At 42.0% G+C, this 22,056-nt stretch overlaps 2 protein-coding genes across 5 annotated transcripts in view; both read left to right on the plus strand.

The window, feature by feature from the left end:
- ralgapb (Ral GTPase activating protein non-catalytic subunit beta) overlaps positions 1–16,769 on the plus strand; it is a 71,758-nt gene extending 54,989 nt beyond the window's left edge. For 3 of the 4 annotated variants that reach the window (XR_009783001.1, XR_009782999.1, XR_009783000.1), the window contains 8 exons: positions 4,561–4,746; positions 5,578–5,736; positions 5,821–5,944; positions 7,149–7,268; positions 9,767–9,867; positions 9,972–10,074; positions 12,314–12,590; positions 16,394–16,769. Coding sequence is in view for 1 of the 4 variants with exons in the window: in XM_061728133.1 (XP_061584117.1) it covers positions 4,561–4,746; positions 5,578–5,736; positions 5,821–5,944; positions 7,149–7,268; positions 9,767–9,867; positions 9,972–10,074; positions 12,314–12,368; positions 12,451–12,590; positions 16,394–16,566 (1,161 nt within the window). In the remaining 3 variants the exon portion in view is untranslated. The remainder of the gene's footprint in view (positions 1–4,560; positions 4,747–5,577; positions 5,737–5,820; positions 5,945–7,148; positions 7,269–9,766; positions 9,868–9,971; positions 10,075–12,313; positions 12,591–16,393) is intronic. The other variant, XM_061728133.1, reaches the window with a different exon arrangement.
- Positions 16,770–21,113: 4,344 nt separating this feature from the next.
- Positions 21,114–22,056, plus strand: part of LOC133449046 (potassium voltage-gated channel subfamily KQT member 2) — a 57,093-nt gene continuing 56,150 nt past the window's right edge. The window contains exon 1 of the mRNA XM_061728134.1: positions 21,114–21,607. Coding sequence (XP_061584118.1) covers positions 21,475–21,607 — 133 coding nt within the window. The 5' untranslated portion in view covers positions 21,114–21,474. The remainder of the gene's footprint in view (positions 21,608–22,056) is intronic.

The raw sequence follows: 22,056 nt of genomic DNA on the forward strand, positions 1-22,056 counted from the left end.
TTGCCAGATTTAGTGATAATTTGTTTATATTAAACCATGTATTTAGTTTTGTCATTTCTCTGTTAATCGCTTTTTCCAGTATATTCAAGTCGTTTCCTGAGCAGAAAATATTTGTATCATCAGCAAATAAAATAAGTTTTAATACATCAGATGTTTTGATTATGTCATTGATATATAGAGTAAATAGCTTAGGGCCTAAGACTGACCCCTGTGGGACCCCACAGACGACATCCAGGCATGTAGACGTATTTGTTCCCATCTGGACATATTGGACTCTACCAGATAGATAGCTTTTGATCCATCTTAAAGCTGTATCTCTGATACCGTAATCATATAATTTTTCAATCAAAATATCGTGATTTATAGTGTCAAAAGCTTTTTTGAGGTCAATAAAGATGCCTACTATATATAATTTGTGGTCAAGCGCATCTTTAATCAGTTCTAAGGACTCTGTGAGGGCAAGTGCTGTCGAATGTTGCTTTCTGAACCCGTATTGGCTATCACACAGGATGTTGTGTTCAGTCATGAACTTTTCCAATCTGCTATTATAGAGTTTTTCTAAAATCTTTGAACACTGCGGCAATAAGGAGACCGGGCGATAGTTTGTAGTCATATTTATATCACCACTTTTATACAATGGTAATACCTTTGCTATTTTCATTTTGTCTGGAAATAAACCGGTTTTGAAGGATAAGTTACATATGTGCGTGAGTGGTGTTATAATTCCTTTTTGTACCGCCTTCAACAGTCTCATGTCAATTTCGTCTACATCTACTGAAGATTTAGATTTGCACTGTGTGAGGGCATTTACAACTTCTGCTTCAGTGACTGGTTCAAGTAACAGACATGAATTTTTAGTGATTGTATTCTTATCAGAGTCAAAATGGTCCCAGCGCAATGGTGATTCAGGGATGTCCTTGGCCAGCTGTGGGCCAACATTTACAAAGAATTTATTGAATTGATCCACAATCAGCTTCCCGTCAGACACCGTCTCATTATCTATAATAAGGTGGTCTGGGAGTGTGACCTTTGGTTTCCTACCTGATATTGAATTCACTATACTCCAGAGTTTCTTGTTATGATTCTTGTTATCTGATAGTAGTTTTTCATAGTAATCCTTTTTTTGCTTTCTTAGTGCACTATTTATCTTATTTCTATATTTTTTATATTTGGATTCAGCTATTTCTGTTCTGTTTCTGAGAAATTGTTTATATAAAAGGTTTTTTTTCCTACATGCATTTACAAGTGATTTCGTAAGCCACGGTGTGGCTTTCTTTTTTGTTTTGTCTGTTATCTCCCTTGCAGGGCAATGTTTATGGTACAGTCCTGTGAGAGTCTTCAGGAATTCATCATACGCTTTGTTTGTTTCTGTTTCAGAGAGCACATGTCTCCATGTCTGTGTCAACAGCTGACTCTCCAATGCGTTCATATTCTTTTCATTTCTTATCCTAACTAACTTTCTTTTTTTCGTCTCGCTCTTTACAATATGATTCCACTCACACATTGCAAAGACTGGTAGATGATCAGAGATATCGCATATCAATAGTCCACTCACTGGATCTGCTTCTAAGACATTTGTAAATATATTGTCAATTAGTGTGGCACTATGTTTGGTAATTCTGCTGGCCATTATAATTAAGGGATGCATACCTGCCGCATACATACTATTTAGAAAGTCATCTGTCCCAGCGTTGTTGTTTGGGTTGAGGATATCGATATTAAAGTCTCCACATATGAAAACATTTTTATGCTTTGTCAGAGAGAGTAGTTCTGTCACACTATCACTGAATAATTCTAACTTTGAATCCGGGGCTCTATACAGACAGGATATTACAGTTTTTCTCCCTTTACACATAGATAATTCTACAGTTATGCATTCCATTACATTGTCAATAGCTTTTGACACATTTTCCAATATGACAAAATTAATGCTCTCTTTAATAAAAAGAGAAACTCCTCCACCAGTCTTTTTTTTTTCTATTTTTACACACAAATTCATACCCATTTAAGATGAAGTCCATTCCCTTTTCTTCATTAATCCAGGTTTCTGACACCGCAATGATATCAAAGGATGTAGAAAAACCTTCCAAGTATTCCAATATGTGATCAAAATTTGCATATAAACTCCTGCTGTTGAAATGAATGATTGACAGCCTCTGATCCATCACAATGTCCTTATTGAACTGCTCCCTTGTATAATATCCACAATTTAGTGCTCTGCTGTAGTAGAAGTGGATTTCCGGGTCAATTTCTTCATTCGAGTCTTCTGATCCAAGGTGTTGTTTTAAAGATAGGTTCCTTTTTTCATAATTGGCAATCCTGCCTTTAAGTTTATTCATCTTTGTTTTTTGTGAGTAGGTAATCCATTCTTTTTGTAGAGGTTTCATGATGGGCTTTGACATATTTAGCCGGTAAGTTTCTCCAACTCCTCTACCTCCCTGATCAGCACCGGTCTGGTATTTTCTGGCCCATTTTGTTTGATGTAGACTCTGCAGTTTGCCGTCCAGGTATTTTGTATTTTTCCAGCCTTCTTCAGTTGACGAGCTTTCCAGGCGATGGTGGCGTTTTTCTTGCTGAGATTCTCGTTTATAAACACACTGGTATTTTTCAGCTTACTGCCTTGTTTTAGCAGCGCTATTTTGTGTTTTCTGTTAGTGAATTTCAGCAGAACAGCCCTGTTTACATCTTCACGTTCTCCCATCTTTTTTTTCTTGGGCAGCAGTTGACATGTATCCACATGTTCAAGATCGATCTTAATGTTTTTGGAGGTTAGGAAATCCTGTACCTGCTTTTCCACAGATTGGATGTCTTCCTCCTTCATCTCCTCCTGTCCTCTCGTCGCTGCTGCATAGCTCCTGGGCTTGATCTCAATACCCGTAATGATCACATCATTTAGCTTGTTTTGTTGATCAAGCTCCTCCATTTTGTTGTTTAGAGCTATTATCAGCCCATCCTTTTTCTCATTTTCCTCTTTGAGGTGTTGAATCTCTTTCCTCAGGCCTTGCATCCCTTGTAGTTGGCTCTTTATCTCCTTCAAGCATTCCAACTGAACCTTTATCTCCTCCAAGCCTTCCAGCTGAAGCTTTACTCCCTCCAGGGTCTCACCTATTTGGGTCAGGTCCTGTGGATTGAACTGGTTCCCCTTTTTTGGTGCCATTTTCCTTGGATTATCCGATTCTGTCGCTATTTGATACTTTTCGTATAGCTTTTCGCATAGCGGCTCAGTAGCCCGCTATTGTTATGTTTGAGCTTATCACTCCTTCGAGGCCAAGCTCACCAGCTGCGTCGAGGAGCTGTGTCTTGTCCCACGTCTAGCTCAGCTCTTATGGCGGGAGTCGCTTGTCCCCAGCTCTGACAAAGGCCATGGTTTTCTTGGAGGGTGGGAACTGCTTCGCCCACGCCAGACCTGCATTAATGGCTTTAGCAATGGTCTTGAGAACTTGGTCATGTATCCACCTGTACGGACCATCTCCAAGGGCCTTTGTACAGCAACTGCGGATGTGTTCCAGGGTTCCTCTCTTGGAACACACTGGACATGCTGGTGTCTCTGATATCCCCCATATGTGCAGGTTTGACGGGCTTGGAAGCAGGTCATACACTGTGTGGATGAGGAATTTTATGCGGTCAGGCTTGGCTTTCCAAACCTCAGCCCAGGTCACTTTCCTTTCAAGCGCATTGTCCCACTCGCTGTTGCTTCATTCCCACTGCCATGCAGGTTCTTGTCTCTTTCACTACTGCTCTCACCTCTTCCTGAACAAGTCGTCACCCTTCCTTTCCCCTGTTGTTCATTTGGGGAGTTGGAAAGAATCCCAGCCTGCTCTACCTCGTGTGACCAATCCCACCAGACTCCTGTGACGAAGCCTTGCATCTGCCTCTTGAACCACTTCCTCTACCCTCCATTTGCTGCCAGTCCTCACTTGGATCCCTGCTTTAACCTCCTTTGTATCACTTGAGTCTCTGTACTGAACCACTTCTCTGGCTCTGGTGTCCTTGAATTCCCCCTCCAAGGATTTGAAAGGCAGTCGCAGTTTGTTGGAGTTCCCATAGAGTGCAACGCTCCTCAGGCTCCTAGGTAATTCAAGGTCTCAACTGTTCAGATAGGGACAGATAGGGGCCGCGTACACAAGGAGGGGCCACAGGATCCTGGGAAGAATGCCATGTTGGTAGACCCAGGCTTAAAAACATCCCATGTACGTGTAGAAAACCTTTGACCTCTGTCATTGCCTACAAAGGGTGTATAACAAAGTATTGAGATGAACTTTTGTTATTGACCAAATGCTTATTTTCTACTATAATTTTTTTTTTCTTTTCATTTTGTCTCTCACAGTTGAGATATACCTGTGATGAAAATTACAGGCCTTTCTCATCTTTTTAAGTGGGAGAACTGGCACAACTGGTGTCTGACTAAATACTTTTTTGCCCCACTGTATATATCAGGTGTAGACAGCAGACACTGAGGTGGTCAGAAGGACTGCAGGTCATTGATGTTTGCAAATTAAAGTGTATGTTAAAGTATGTTGTCAGATGTTGTGGTTTTTACACGGTCTTTGCTGCTGCCAGGTCCAGCTGGAGTTTGAATGTCTGAAAGCAGCCTTGAAGAATCAACAACGCTTTGAGGCTCAAGTACAGACGACTGGTCGTTTTGCTGACATAGCGACGTGCAAACCACAGCCCCCAGTCTCCTACTTCCAGGTGGCAAGACTCTTCCTGTCCCACATGGGCCTGCTGACACCGGAGAGCATCAAGGTATTGATCATGAGAGGGGCTCATCACTTCTTCTTCTTCTTCTTCTTCTTCTTCTTCTTCTTCTTCTTCTTCTTCTTCTTCTTCTTCTTCTTCTTCTTCTTCTTCTTCTTCTTCTTCTTCTTCTTCTTCTTCTTCTTCTTCTTCTTCTTCTTCTTCTTCTTCTCCTTTCGGCTTTTCCCTTCAGTGGTCGCCACAGTGAATCAGTTGCTCCATCTGAGCCATCTGTCTTCTGCATCCTCTTGTCTTACCCCAACTACCTTCATGTCCTCTTTCACTACATCTATAAACCTCCTCTTTGGTTCCTCTGGACCTCCTGCCTGGCAGTTCAAAACTCAGCATCCTTCTATCAATATATCCACCATCTCTCCTCTGGACGTGTCCCAACCATCTCAGTCTGGCCTCCCTGACTTCATCTCCAAAGCCTCTAACATGTGCTGTCCCTCTGATGTCCTCATTCCTGATTCTATCCAATCTGGTCACGCCTATAGAGAACCTCAGCATCTTCATCTCTGCTGCCTCCAGCTCTGCCTCCTGTCTTTTCATCAGGGACACTAGTGTCTCTAGACCAAACACATCGTTGGTCTCACCACAGTTTTGTACTGTACACCTTTCCTTTCATTTTAGCTGAAACTCTTTTATCACACCTGACACTTTTCTCCACCCGCTCCATCCCGCCTGCACACATTTCTTCACCTCTTTTCCACACTCTCCATTGCACTGAACTGTTGACCCCAAGTACTTAATATCCTCCACCTTCTCTATCTCTTCTCCCTGTAACCTCAAGTTCATTGGATGATTTACCAGCTGACTCACCTGTCTGTCCCTTTGCAGGACCTGGGTGTTGGTGGTGTCCTACCTCAGCTCATGTCTCTGGATCCCTCTCTTCCTGGTTTCTGTGAGAGCTTGAGAAGCTTGGATGAGCTACCGTCCCAAACCCGTGATTCTGCCTTTGTCTTTTATGTGAGAGCGGGACAGAGGACTGCCGCTGAGGTCATGCTCACCTGCCTGTTGCATCCGTCTCACCCATCTATCATACCTGTCCCACCTGAGTCTGAGTGAACTGTCTATCTGTAGATTTTGAGGAATGTGGACAACAGTTGCAGCGTTCAGCCTTACTTCCTGGACTTCCTGTCATCTCTCGGTCGTCCAGTGGATGTGGAGAAACGGCGGGTGGGCGGGGCCAACGCCAGCAGAGCAGGTGAGTGCTCAGATTTCTTCATGAAGGTCAGGAGTTAAGCCTGAATTATGGTTCTGCATTAAATCAACGCAGAGTCTACGCCGTAGGGTACACGGCTACGCAGGAGTCTCTCCGTAGCCTACGCCGTAGCCTACGCCGTAGCCTACGCCGTAGCCTGACCTGCACCTCCCAAAAAATGGAACTACGCATTACAGGGCTATATTGGGATTGGGTCCCGACGGGTCCCGACGGGTCCCGCGAGACCCAACGCAAATCTCGCGGGATCGGGCGGTTTGAATTTTGCTGCGGGCGGGAGCGGGCGGGAGCGGGCGGACAAGAAAAAACACTGTGGGATCGAGATGTAGCCTAGCGACCAGATGGAAATCAATGACAAGGAAAAAGACCTCAAACAAGGTCTTTACAAAACAAAGACAAAGCAAGGCAAGTCAGATATTTGGAGAAACTGCATTTAGTGTCTGTGGGCGCAGTCGGTCAGCAGCATTCTCTTCCTCCACAGCAATGTAATGGCCAAGTGATTCATTTATTAAATTACAGTAATTTGTTTCATTCATTAACATTGTTTATTTTATGTTATTGATTAGTGTTATTTGAGCCACTCACAACCTACTCTCGTTGCTATAACCATAATCACATAATTGATGCGTGCGCACTGCGGGAGCGGGCGGGAGTGGAACACACTAGTTACGGGTGCGGGCGGTAATGGTCAGAAATGCAGTGGGAGCGGGCGGGAGCAGGATGAAGAAAACAGTCCCGCGCAGGGCTCTAACGTGCACCTCCCAAAAAATGTAGCTACGCATCGAGGCGACGCAGACCCAAGGCAGACCGAGAGGGCTGTGATTGGTTCGCTTGGTAGCAACGCATTTCCGGTTCCGGTTTGTGAAGCAGTAGTGAACTTTCAGCGCTCTTTTCTTCGTGTAAGTGTGATTTTTTTTTGTTTTGGTTTTTTGTACAATAGTTGTCCTTATCTCTTTGATTCACTGTGACCGGAAAAGCCGGAAGCTAAACAAAGTATCAACTAGTGCTCTGGGGGGGGTTTTGCACCGCGGAGAAATGGAGTGACGGAGAAGTCTGAAGGGTTCACAACGGCGTCGCGGCAACGGCGTAGGCTCTGGGTTGGTTTAACGCAGAACCATAAATCAGGCTTTAGCAGTTACATAAGGCAACTGCTTTCTTCTTCTTTGTGATTGGTTGTTCTGTTTTCCAGAATTCCATGTTGTTCTGGGCGACAGTGGAGGTGCTGTGTTTGACGGACGGAAGTTTGTTCTAATGTTCAAGGACGCTCTGGCTGAGATCGCCTTCATCGTCCCATCAACCCTCACTTACAGTCAGGATCACTAAGATCTTTTCTTTTCTTTTCAATTCAATTCAATTCAATTGGTGTTGATTTGATTCAATACCATTCATTGCAAATCAATTTCCCTTGATTAGATTTTCCATTGATTTCAGTCTGATTCAAATCACTTCGATTAAATTCCATTTACGGTAATTAAATTCAAATCAAATGGATGATTTTCATATCTATTTGTTTTGTTTCAGTTTAATTCACTTTAACTAAATTTAAATAAAAATTACTAAAAATAGAAAAAAATATTCATACATACATAAATAAGTTTGAAATTAATTTTAGCTTTCATTTAAATTGATTTCCAGGAAAATTTAATTAAGTTTAGTTCAAGTTTGGATTCACTTAAAACTGCAGTTCAAATGGGTTTGACCAAATTCAGAGCAACTTTGAATTTTATTAAATTAATTCAAATTAAATTCAGTTGAATTGTATTCAATACATTTACAATAATCATTTCAATATACTTTACTTACAAAGTGAGCAAGTTCAGTAAAACACAATCAAATTCAGTCCAGTTATATCTAATTCCAATGAGATCAATTTTGTTGTATCCAGATAATCCAATTCTTTCCACTTCAGTCCAATTCAAACTTAATATGATGCCAATTCAAGATTAAGAAACTAGCAGATTACAATAAACCACTTCAGCTCAAATGCTCATCCTGAGCATCCCCAGGGCAACAGTGGGAGGAACAACTCTGTTAGAAACCTGCATCAGCACCAGCTCAGGGCAGGGCTGCACCTTCTGCCCTTTGGGAGGTTTCCACTGCATCAAAGAGTATTGTATACAACAATACAGCAGGGGCTTATAGTCTATAGTCTATATAGCTGTATCTCAGTTCCAAGTAGGGCACGTTTGGACTTGTGTACTTGGTAGTTCAAGTATGACTTGGAAGAACATACTCTGGTGAGCATGAAGATGCAGTTCAGTCTTTTGTGTACTTGAAGACATCACGGTTCAGCTAGCGGACTAACATATATTGAAGAGGTCTACATTTTAATTGGACATCAAATAAACAGTGCAAACATTGATATGATATTGAATACACCATGGACTCCCTTATCAAGAGTTTATTGCCATTACTTAATATAATATATGTTAATAGGTGTTATGCCTTTGTATGCAAACTATCTATCTTGATAACTGTAAATTTGAAGAACTACATTTTTTTTAGTCCCAGAACAATTGAATTATAACTATCTGCTGTCATTTCTTCTGCTTGTTGATGCATAATGCCTTCTGGCATACTTTGCAGTCTCAAATCAATAAAGCTTTCCACTGGATTCATCCACAATAAAATGGGTGGTACAAGAACACATATGGAGATTTCAATACTTTTCTAGATGTAAACTTTGAATTGGATTAGTGCATTTCCTGCAGCTAATGACATTTCACAGTGCGTAAGACGAGTACACGAATTGAGAAAATGTCCTCTGTTTTTTTTTTGGGCCGCTCGGTGGCGCAGTGGGTTAAGCGGCGGCTCATATACTGAGGCTACAGTCCTCCTGCAGCTGGTCGCGGGTTCGAATCCAGCCCGCGCACCTTTGCTGCGTGTCTTCCCCGTTCTCTCTCTCTACCCCTTTCCAGTCTGCATCTCCAATAAAGGGCCACTAGAGCCCAAAAAAATCTTAAAAAAAAAAAAAGAAAATGTCCTCTGTTTTTGAGACATATTTGTACTGGCCTTACAATATCTGGCTTCATGAAAAGTTAAAGTGGAGTGTCATCTGCATAGAAATAACACTGATCAATGTGGAACACCATGACCAACACTGGTGTGTGAGGGAGACTCCACATTCACATAAACAAACTGGATTATATATGTAGGAACAAAAAAAAGCCGCTGAGGCCGCTTGCTGTCACTCAAAAAGGGGAAAATAAAAGTCAGTTGAATTGGTTCTTAAAGTGATCCAGGTTCATTGTAACAAAAAGATCAAAAGGCAGCAATCAGTTATTATAATGCAAAAATAAAATAACAAACAATGAATATTTGTGTGGCTGAAGCAAAACGGTGACGGTCAACAAAAAATATATCAGCCTACTACATGAACACTTTCCTTTTGTCTTCCACCCGCCACCACACAATCAAACCAACCAACCAACCAATTAAAGCCACACCTATAAGCCCCAACGTGATGACGTAACCTAAGTATAATTTCTATAATTTAAATTTATCCATAACTTAAACTTAAAGTACCATTATAATTAAGCAAAGCAAAAATATGTTATTTTGGCTGCTACAATATAAATTAGACACGATTTGAACCAAGCTAATGCAGTTCCTTTAATACCTTTAATAACACATTCAACACTTTGTAACAGAATGTCATGACATTTCAGTCAATCACCAATGAGAAGGACTGATGTTAAATGTTTCTGTTTTTACTGAAGAATTTGGTTCATTCCTGGTCAGCAAATCTAAACTTTCTTTGCAATTGAATTTTTTTTTAAATTTCTGTATTTATTTTTGTGTTGGAAGCTTTTTGGCTGAACAGTTCAGAGGTGGAGCCACCGACTGAGTCGCCATCTACCCAACAACATCACTATGAAGGCAGCCCAGAGTCCGGCCCCACATCCACTGTATTGACCTTTGAAATTAAGCCTTCCTGTCTGTCACGTTTGTCTCTTTCAGTTGTGAATAACTTCTCTGTTCTTCACCTTTATATCCCCATCTCCCTGTCCAGCCTTGTCCAGGTGAAGACAGGAAGACTCGTTGTTACATGTCACCATTTGTCAGTTCTGACTCTAAACTGCTGGTTGTTTGGGTTGAATCCTTCCAGGACATTGGTAACTCCCTTTTACTTTCTCTATACAGACTGTGCAGATGTATAAAGGATTGAAGCTATGATTATACTTAAATATGGACTACTTATATTGTGATCCAAAAGGGTTTTCCTGCAAATTTATAATTCAAATATTTGGCTTTTTTTTTGTGCAAATTTATGAGTTTATACATTTGCAGTTTTAGAGTTGTTTATTTTCTCCCAAATTCGAGTTAGTAAAGTCAGAGATTCTGATTTTTCTCTCAAAATTTGCAAGTTTACAAAGTCACATTTTCTGGTTTGCATGCATTTCCTCTGCTTGTTTGTGAATTTATAAGAGTCACAATTTCAGTGTTGTCTCTCAAATTTGCGTCTTTATGAAGTCATGATTTAGGAAGTTTCAGGCACAATTTTGGGACTTTCCCCTCACAAATTTGCAAGTACATGTCACCATTTTTAAGCTTTCCTTTGAACATTTCTGAGTTCATCTATGAATTCCTTGCATATTTGCAAGGTTGTAAAGTCAAAATTTTCTCTGAAATTCTTTTATTTCACAAATTTGCATTTTCATGAAGTCATTAATTTTCCTTGCAGATCTATGAGCTTGTAAAATGTTATCACTTGAAATTCTTTTGAGTTTCAAAGTTACAGTTTCTTAGTTTTCTCTCCCATATTTGTGACTATATAAAATAATGAGTTCTTAGTTTTGTCATACAAATTTTCAAGTTTGTGACATTTCATATTCTTTCCTTTTTCTCAGATTCTGAAGTCAATTTGGGCTTTTCTCCTCCAAACTTGTTTTTAAGTCTGATAATTCAATAGAACACTAATTTCATGGACTTTTATCCAGCTCAGTTTCTTTTTTATTGCCCCTCAAATTATCTTAATCATAATTAGCTAAATTAAGCAGAATGTATGCTAGTGAGGTTTCTTTTGTTTTGCAACATTGAATTTGAACTTTAGATGAACAAATCTAGCCTTTTTTCTTAATAGTGTGGGAGATTCATGCGTTACCACAGATCATCTCAAAGGATTTGAGCTCCACTAGACTACGTTTACATGCAGTAAAATTTGGGTTAAGGTCAATATTCCGGTTACTGAAACATTGGGAATAATCTGTTTCCATGCGTGAGTAAACAGGGTTATCCCTGTATACATGGTAATTAATCATTCAGGATATCTGGATCAAACCAGCGACGAATGGAGAACATCATGACGCAATTCCCGTCATTTCTGCTTCTTCTTCCTGTATCCAAATCCAAAACAACAACAATAACAGCAGCACGGAGGATAATCAACAGCCCAGTAGAAGTGGTTTTGTTTCTCGTCCCTGTAGTTCTCCTTTTTCAGCGTCTTCCAGCGGAGCTTGATCTGGTCTGGCGTTCCTACAAATCCTGCTTCACGCAACTTTTCTCTCACCTTCTTGTAAATCTTCTATCCCGGTACTTTCTACCGTCTACAAATGCAGAAATGTTCATATCCTTCATTACATTTATGAAGTGATTAGTCTCCTCCTGGTCTTGGTTTCTCCGTGTTTATAAGAACTTCCTGGACTTAAAAGACCAGGATTCCTTGTGAACAGAGCATGTGCAGAAAACAAATTCATGTTCCGTTTGATGGGGATATTCCGTTAGGCTAAACATGACCCAATATTCAGGTTTTAAAAGGAGTAACCCAGGGGTCATATTCAGGTTTTTAAAAACCTGAATATGAGCAAATTCTGGTTATTCAAAGGAGTTATTGGTGTTTACATGGTCGTGCAAATTCGGGTTATTGCTAATATTCCGGTTAGAAAAGGGTTATTGGCATGGAAACGTAGTCTATGACACTGGGTGTTTAAAGAAATACCCACCCAAAAGAGTCTTGCCTAGGGCCCCAAAACACTACAAAGAGCTCTGTTACCTTTACATAAGGGAGTAGTTGTTATTATTTTTGGGAGAAACTTCATATTCAAATTGAAATGTTCACTTCTTAGATTGAATCTGTTTAGCGAGCCAGATGTCACCCCTTGATCAGCACTTATTTAAACATTTGACAGCATAATGACTGCTAGACATAATTATTAACTTAGTGTTTCATGGGATATGATTTTTTTTTAAGGGGACTCATTGGAGAGTTTTTAGAGCTCTGTCCTACTGGCCAATGGTGTTACATTTTAATGGACTTCCTCTCATTGGCTCTGCATTTTCTGACATACAGCTTTGTCCATCTTCTCTTTACAAACAGCTTATGACAGAGTGGTTTTGATGGTCTTTGTGTTTCAGAGGGCTTTCCTCTGTCTGATCTACTGCCAGAGACAAACACACGGACTGAGATGAGGTGAAACTCACAACACCTCCACTTAATACTTGAACAATGTGGATATTCACAAAGTCCCTCTGTCCTTCAATCTTTGTCATAGCCTGTCAAATATCCACCTGATATTCATCCACCCTCTGAAAACTGGGCTCTACCGAATCTGTTTCCATGGAGACGCCACCAGCAAGCTTGGTTTGGTCATGCCATTGGTCAATGGGAGCATAGTCAGCAAGAGATCTCTGGGTACGTATCTTTAAAGTACATCAGACTGGTGGTTGGCTGATGGTTTTCCAAGGGACAATGCCTGAAAGAAACATGTATAGAAAGAATGAGATTGGTCCCAAACCACAACCCTGTTCAACACCACATCTGACTCAAGGCAAATAAACTGGAATCTAATAGTTTCCGTTCAGTGACAAGCTGATAAGGTTATTCAATCATTTGAATCAGGTTTGTTGGGGCAGTCTCACTGGAGTTTAAGAGAGGGGTGTTGATTCCCCTAGGAGAAGGGGGAGCCTTCTCCTAGGTTTCTTGTGGTTTCTTGTGCTGGCCCCCCTTTCTCCTCCCTTTTCTCTCTTTTGTCCATGTTGCAGCATCCTTTGCCGGACACCGGAACCTGCAGGTGGTCGTGGGTGGCTTGTAGCTTGCATTACGGAGCACAAGTCTTTCGCCGACCCTGCACCCCAACCTGGGACTTGCTGATTGGGCCGGAGCTTCGGGAGCTGCGTGCCGGCCTGCGGTCCCCACCCCTGGTCATCCCGTTGCTGGCCCCCCCTTCTCCTCCCTTTTCTCTCTTTTGTCCTGCAGGTGGTCGTGGGTGGCTTGTAGCTTGCATTACGGAGCACAAGTCTTTTCCTGACCCTGCACCCCAACCTGGGACTTGCTGATTGGGCCGGAGCTTCGGGAGCTGCGTGCTGGCCTGCGGTCCCCACCCCCGGTCATCCCGTTGCTGCTTCCACCTGCCTGCTGTGCTGTTGCCGTCCCTGACCCACCAGTCTGGCCCTCGGCAGGAGGGTCCCCCCTGATGAGCCTGGTCCTGCTCAAGGTTTCTTCCCTCCTAAAGGGGAGTTTTTCCTTGCCACTGTTTGGCTTAAGGTTTTTCTCCCACTAGGGGAGTTTTTACCTGCCATTGTTTATGTAATAACTGCTCGGGGGTCATGTTCTGGGTATGGGTCTCTGTAAAGCGTCTAGAGACAACTCTGTTGTATTAGACGCTATATAAATAAAATTGAATTGAATTGAATTGAATTGGAGCCAGATATTGTGTTCCAATTGGAGAAGAAATCCCACCGCCCAGACTCCCTAGTAAGGTCTATGAAAGGGTGCTGGATATGAGAGCCCTTGCTCACAATCAAACCTTAGGGTGCTTTCACACGTGTCCCGTTTGGAGCAGTTGTTCCAAAACAGGGAGCGTTTCCCCCTAAAGATCGGTTCGTTTGGTATATGTGAACACAGCAATCGCCCTTGGATGCGGGACAAAACAAGCGAGCCGAGATCTCCTAGGAGAGGTGGTCTCGGCTCACTTCCATTCCAGACCTGGAGCCTCATGTTCGAAAAGTGCGGCGCACAAAACACGTGCGTACGCCACTTTCTACGCTCACGGTCGAATGTTCGAAAATTGATTTGAACGTGGAAAGGTGCGGCACAGGGCTGGCGTACGCACTTTTCTGAGGTTTTGTCCGTTGGCGACACTCACTGGTGATGCAGTGAAGTGCAGAATATGAGGAAACGTGACGTCAGCAATAAGTTCACGACCACGTGAAGGACATGACAGTCCCCACATCACCAGATAAATTACACAAGAGTGGAGCTGCAACAATCTCACAATCAACCACATGATCTGAACAAACAACTAAAGGAGCTCAACGATGGAACCTGCAAATCCTGATGGAGCTTTGGCTCCGTTAGAGGAACCTGCTGATGATCAGATCACACCGACCTGCTGGTCCAGGACTAAGACTGGACCATCAGCTGGTTTAGTCTGGACCTGCTGGTCCAGGACTAAGACTGAACCATCAGCTGGTTTAGTCTGGACCTGCTGGTCCAGGACTAAGACTGGACCATCAGCTGGTTTAGTCTGGACCTGCTGGTCCAGGACTAAGACTGGACCATCAGCTGGTTTAGTCTGGACCTGCTGGTCCAGGACTAAGACTGGACCATCAGCTGGTTTAGTCTGGACCTGCTGGTCCAGGACTAAGACTGGACCATCAGCTGGTTTAGTCTGGACCTGCTGGTCCAGGACTAAGACTGAACCATCAGCTGGTTTAGTCTGGACCTGCTGGTCCAGGACTAAGACTGGACCATCAGCTGGTTTAGTCTGGACCTGCTGGTCCAGGACTAAGACTGGACCATCAGCTGGTTCAGTCTGGATCTGCTGGTCCAGGACTAAGACTGGACCATCAGCTGGTTCAGGTACCAAGAGGATCTTCTGGATCTCTGTCCTGAACTGGACCAGCTGCTCCGGTTCAGACCAACATGATCTTTCAGCTGGAGCTGCTACAGGTCGGACATCTCTGTCACCATGACGACCGTATGGGACGAGTACTGGAGATTAAAGCCAGATCCTAAAACATCCCATAACTGTGTCTGGACAGAAAAACATTAAAAAACATTTTGCAGCGAAAAACCGGTTCTGTAAAGTTCAATTCAATTCAATTTTATTTATATAGCGTCTAATACAACAGATGTTGTCTCTAGACGCTTTCCAGAGATCCAGAACATGAACATGAATATAAACCCCCGAGCAATTATTACATTAACAATGGCAGGTAAAAACTCCCCTAGTGGGACAGTAAAGCGGAACGAGGAGCCGTTTTTCATCCACCAACTTAAGTTCTGGTGTCTGTTCTTAAAATACAAACAAGAAAAGCAGAGTGTAATGATGCACTAACGCTGCTCATAAACATTCACAAACTCTTACGATCATAATAAAACCACAACTCTTCACGGAAAGCAACACAAAGCAAAGAACAACAATACCCATAATGCAATGCAGCTGAAATTGGAAGAAATGCCCCAAATAAATTATTTTTTCCAGGCCTCAACTTGTGACAGGACTGTCTCCAGCTCACAGCCGATGTTTTTTTATTTGTTTTACTTGTTTTTGCAAGTTCCTTGTTAGGATGAGGGGTTGTTAATGGATAATTATCTTCATCATCATATTCAAATATATCTACTTGAGGGATGAGACGGGGCGGAGTGTTGTGCTCAAATCCACGCTGATTGTTCAAAGGAACCTGCGTGGGTTTGGGCGTACGCATCTGAACATCAGAATTTTTTTTGCGTACGTAAAAATTCCACGCAAGGATTCACGTTGAAACCCACGCACGTTTGGAACCTGAGGCCCCTGGAGCGGTTTGTTTGCAGTGAGAACATAATCCACACAGCACACAGAAACAACCTAGCCACACTCGCTTACGATGCTCCATAATTGTTGTTTGTATGGAAGAGGAAACTCCTTCCGTGTTCATTTCTGACCAATGAGAGAACAGTTGGTTCGCGCATGGCATTTGTTAACAGCTTTGAACCGCTACAGACGGTTGCCTGTCACAAACGAAAAACAAAACAACTGTATCGATTTAGCCCTTGAATTGGAACAAAACAAACGGGCCACAGGTCTGAAAGCAGCCTTAGATTCCGGAGGAACAAGAGAATGAGATTGTGTGCTGGCCTTTCTTTTAAAGATAGGGTAAGAAATTGTGTCATCCAAGAGACTCAGAGTAGAGCAGCAGCTTCTCCACAATGACAGGAAAGAGTTGAGGTAGTTTGGACATCTGGCTAGGCCTCCTGAACACCTCCCTGTGGAGGTGTTTTGGACATATCCAATCAGGAAAAGGCTCAGGGGGGAGCTAGAACATGTTTGAGAGATTATTTCTCTCGGCTAGCCTGGAAATGCATCTGTGTTACCTGGAAGAGATGGAGGAGGTGGCTGGTGAGAGGGAGGTCTGAATGGATGGAAGTATGGATGGGAAAGTCTAGACTTAATCATTTGTGTACTCTTTGTTCATATGTCCAACCCCTGTCTGTATCTGTGTCTATGTCTTTAGGTTTCCTGCTCAGAGAGATGGTGATGAACTGTTGTCAGCGGCGACGGTTGGAGAGCGACTTTGCCCCTCTGCCTCATGTCAAAAGGAAACACATTATCAGTGATATCATCCTTCGCTACAGCAGTCGCCACTCTGAACCCGCCTTCTACTCCGCCCTGTTCCAACCGCTCTGACCTGTTACCATAGCAACTTGATGTTTTATCTAGTGCTGTCAAGTGATTAAAAAATTGAGAGATCAATTGATTAAGATCTGTAATTAATTAATCTAATTAATCTCTTTTTTAATCTCACCTAAAAATAGCTGAGAAAAGCTTACTTGAGGTGTTTTCCTTTAAATGCATTACATTATTGTGGCAGATCAAAAGATTGATATATAACAACAAAAAAAGTTGAACATTGAACATTCGCCGGCCTCTCTTTCGCAGGTGTGCGCATGCGCGCGGTGCTCTCCTCTAGTCTAGTTTGGGGAAGAGCATTGCTGTGGCAACATTGTTGCTGTGGTAACATCGTTGCTGTGGTAACATCGTTGCTGTGGTAACATCGTTGCTGTGGTAACATAGTTGCTGTGGTAACATCGTTGCTGTAGTAACATTGCTGTGGTAACATCGTTGCTGTGGTAACATCGTTGCTGTGGTAACATCGTTGCTGTGGTAACATCGTTGCTGTGGTAACATAGTTGCTGTGGTAACATCGTTGCTGTAGTAACATTGCTGTGGTAACATCGTTGCTGTGGTAACATCGTTGCTGTGGTAACACAGTTGCTGTGGTAACATTGTTGCTGTCGTAACATCGTTGCTGTGGTAACATCGTGGCTGTGGCAACATCGTTGCTGTGGTAACATTGTTGCTGTAGTAACATTGCTGTGGTAACATAGTTGCTGTGGTAACATCGTTGCTGTGGTAACATCGTTGCTGTGGTAACATAGTTGCTGTGGTAACATCGTTGCTGTAGTAACATTGCTGTGGTAACATAGTTGCTGTGGTAACATCGTTGCTGTGGTAACACAGTTGCTGTGGTAACATTGTTGCTGTCGTAACATCGTTGCTGTGGTAACATCGTGGCTGTGGCAACATCGTTGCTGTGGTAACATCGTTGCTGTGGTAACACAGTTGCTGTGGTAACATAGTTGCTGTGTTAACATCGTTGCTGTGGTAACATAGTTGCTGTGGTAACATCGTTGCTGTGGTAACATAGTTGCTGTGGTAACATCGTGGCTGTGGCAACATCGTGGCTGTGGTAACATCGTTGCTGTGGTAACATCGTTGCTGTGGTAACATCGTTGCTGTGGGAACATTGTTGCTGTGGTAACATAGTTGCTGTGGTCACATCGTTGCTGTGGTAACACAGTTGCTGTGGTCACATCGTTGCTGTGGTAACACAGTTGCTGTGGTCACATCGTTGCTGTGGTAACATACATACATACAACTCCCCCCCCCCCTTGTCCAGCTGCAATGGAGTCTACCAGCGTAGCTAACCAAGCCCACACACAGGGACAGCCAATCAGTGTCCACTTTCAGGTGGGACTGACCGTTGTTTTCCACCCCCAACCAATCAAGCACAACAAGCTCACCGCACAAACACTGATTTCAACAAAACAGTAAACAGTAAAGTTAGAGATAAAAAAATAGATTAAGCAATTAAAAAACATGACGCGCTAAATATGCCTGTAATTAATTAATCGCAATGAATGTGCTATTTTTAACACCTGTAACTGCTATTGTGCAAAGTTGTGTAACTCACCTGCAGCCTGAATAAAGAGTGTGAAAACGTCTTTGGTACACGTCCTCTTGACTTTTCATTTGCATAGACTGTATTAAAGAACTGCCAACAGGTTTCTGAAGAGTGGGTTTGAAACCAAGGTTATAGGGGATGCGATGGAGGCAGTTAGTTAATAATCCAAAAATGGGCAAATGGGTAAAGCAAACAAACCTGGAAACAGCTTAAAACACCTTACTTACTACCAACTGTGCTTCAGCTACCTCAAGCTGTCCATTTTAGCTTAAACCCGTTGCCGCTCTGACTGGACGGCCCCCCTGCAGGCATATTTAGTCCACACTCAGTCCAAGATTTACAAAACTAGATCATTTACAAATCTTACAAATCTTGTACAAACCTTACAAATCTTGCTTAGAAAGCTAGGATTCTTGTGTTTCCAGCAATATAAACGATTTCAGGATATAATCATAGCAGCTGGTACATATCGACACGACGAACAAAGATTTGCGTTTAATGTTGGATTTTTGGGTAGCTAACGTTAAACGTTCAAATCATAAAGTTCGGTGTCCTCATCACTTAAATTTCTACAACAAATCCTGCCTTGAAGTCAGACCAAGCGTCAAGACTTCTGTAAGCCTTCAAGCTTTGCTTTGTGTATTTCCTCGGTGTAGAAATAAAGTACATATAAATATCAGGAAACTGGATTGGTGTCCAAATATTAATGTCCATGGACCACTGGTTCTTGGTAACTGTACCAAATATGAATGTCCATGGACCACTGGTTCTTGGTAACTGTACCAAATATTAATGTCCATGGACCACTGGTTCTTGGGGTAACTGTACCAAATATTAATGTCCATGGACCACTGGTTCTTGGTAACTAATGTCCATGGACCACTGGTTCTTGGTAACTGTACCAAATATTAATGTCCATGGACCACTGGTTCTTGGTAACTGTACCAAATATTAATGTCCATGGACCACTGGTTCTTGGTAACTGTACGGGTCACTGTCAAGTCCAACTGACTTTAATTTAAGCCCATAATCAGCTGTTATTCCGTCTTCTCCACTAGTTGTAGACACTTTTGCTGATGTTTTGCCACTCAGTGTGAGTAAGGGGGCTGGTCCAGTGGGGAAGTGACGTCAATGCAGACCGTCTATACTATAGTACTCTTCCCTTTTTTTGTCTTTTATCAAGGGACAACAGCCGGGATTTTATTCTGTGTTGATGTTGGAAAAACTGCAGATCTTACAATGGCCACACTCACATATAATTTATGTTATAACATTGTATCCAAGTCAGAAAACATGGGGAATCATGGTCCCTTTAACCACGATGTAGCATAACCTGGTGAGGTAACAAATTGAATCAACCAATCCGATCTGTCATTTCAGATAGCTCAAATAACTGAAAAATAAGATGACCAATTTTGGTTGATGTTTTGTGGCTTTGTGTGCTGGTTTATAACTAGTTTGTTCATTAATGAGGTTTGTCTCATACATACATTATAGCTTACCTTGCAAATACTTGATTAAGTGAATGTTTATACTAAGTAAGACTGTTACGTTATTTATGACTTTAACTAGTTTCAACTGGAATACCAACTTGGAAAGTCCAGCAAACCTCACATATTCTGGATTTAGAATCTGACTAGCTGCTACTAACACCAACAAATTAAACACTACATTCATTTACTGTTAAACAGTTCTGTCTTATTTTATTCACACTAAGGCATAGGCTACAGATAGTTGGAAGACATGTCCCTGCACGGCTTGTGTATGTTAAAAAACTACATTGTGATATAATTTGAGGAAGCAAAAACATTGGGGGGACAGGGAAGCAAATCCCAATGAAACAAACAAAAAAACAACAGAATTTGAGACTTAATTATCAAGTCTCAAATTCTGTTTCTTTTTTGTTGTTTTTTTTGTTAACTTGCTCAGAAATATATTGTTAGGATGAAAAGGGCCAATTCTTTCATAAGGCATACGCTCTCGCTCAAGGTACAAACATTTATTCACATCCAATAATCCAATCGGAGAGCCGACTGCTTCTTTTTTTTTTTAACAAAACTTTATTGAAAATATACAAACTCAAAGAGGATAATGCAGAAATATAAATTTAAATGCAATTTGAAAAGAAAGGGAAAAAAAATGGGGATTCTTGTAAGGAATACAAAAAACAAGGCGCTCTAAGAATTAAAAGGTGCATATAAATAACAAAATAAATTAAGCATTTAAATTCACATAATGGTGCATAGAAAAGGAGAGGAATTATTAAATTAGAATAACAAATAACGAGCAATGTCTAGACTTATTTTACTTGCATTTTTGCTTTCTACTCTTTTGAGACATGTGAAAAAATTCTCAAAATCGTTAATAAAACCCCGGAAGGAGGTTTACAATTTCTCCATTTGGCACAATGAATATGGTTCTTACCCAGTAACAAAATTATATTAATAATATCAGAAACAGAAAATTCCAAATCATCCATGAAGAAAATAATATGGTTTCATTCAAAAGGTGGAACTTTATTAATTTCAAGAGGTATCCAATTGTGTATGTCTGTCAAGAGACAATGAGACAAAGGACATTCATAAAACAAATGATACAGTGTTTCTTCATCCTTCCTTGCAGAAGGAACATTGATCTACCTCAAATTTAAATCTTATTTTTAAGAAATTCTGCCACAGGATAATAGACCAATATTCATCATTTTAAAATGTACTTCTTTAACTTTAGGCAAAATAGGCCATTTAATAAATTTGGAATGCGTTTTGTTTAATGTGTTTATATTTACCATGCAAGAATCCTGTCGAATTATCCTTCTGCAAAAATCATGGAACAATCTGGATTTAAAAACATTACAAATAAAATTGTCACCACACTTTTTATCAGTCAGAGTACATCCTTCGATTAATAGATTTGGTAATACATTTGAAGCTCTGCTTCTCTTCCTCTTTGGCTGCTGCTGGTCCTGGCTCCATCCGCCTGCCGTTCTCGCGGTTGCCATAGTAACCGCCTCCAGATAATCCAGTTACCCTGGTGACAATGATGATAAAACATCGCGGACTGGTTGATGTTTTCTGATCTCCGTAGTTTTCTCATCTGTGATCAATCAGCCACCGAATACGTCATTCTGTTTCCTTCATGTGGGGGAAGTCGATGATGTGGAGGAGGAGAGGAAGAAAATCTGCTGATCAACCAATCTGCGGCTCCATCTCTCTGCGGGTTTTGTCCTCCTCCTGTCCTCCTCCGTGCTCCGCGGCAGGGATGCTCCGCTCGGCTCTGCCCCGCCTCGGGGCTCCGTCTGCGGGCTGCCAGTAGCTGGACGGGTCGGTGCAGCAGCGGAGCTTTTGGCAGTGATGGTCCAGAAATCCCGCAACGGCGGGGTTTTCCCCGGAGCGCAGTCCGACCAGAAGAGGCTGAAGGTCGGCTTCGTGGGTCTGGAGGCCGGGGGCCCGGAGTCCAGCCGGGACGGAGCGCTGCTCATCTCAGGTAAACAGCGGGGGGAGGCCGTGAACGCACCAGGTAAACAGCGGACGGAGGCCGTGAACGCACCGCGGCACAAGCCTTGAAAATCACCTCTGTGATTAACCTTTGACAAGTTGTCGTTATTCGGATTATAGACTCATTTGGAGAGGTTTTGAGCTTTTTTTGTTGCATCCCTAATAGGGTTGCCAACTCCCTCAACAATAAATAAGGGACACCTCATCTGCAGGGCCAACAAGATTGCCTTCACCCTTCCTGGCATGGTGATTTTTTTTTTTGCCCTTTTTTTGTGAGTGAAACGATTTTTTAACTATTTGACTCGAACCTGAATTGAATTAGATGCATATTTTTGAATGACATGAACACATGGAAAACAAATTATTATCCAGCAATTCACTTTAATACAAAATAACAAAATGAACTGAATAAAATAAGTATCTTTCTTAAACAGAAAA

The sequence above is a fragment of the Cololabis saira genome, chromosome 8 (assembly GCF_033807715.1).
Source record: "Cololabis saira isolate AMF1-May2022 chromosome 8, fColSai1.1, whole genome shotgun sequence".
Classification (NCBI taxonomy): domain Eukaryota; kingdom Metazoa; phylum Chordata; class Actinopteri; order Beloniformes; family Belonidae; genus Cololabis; species Cololabis saira.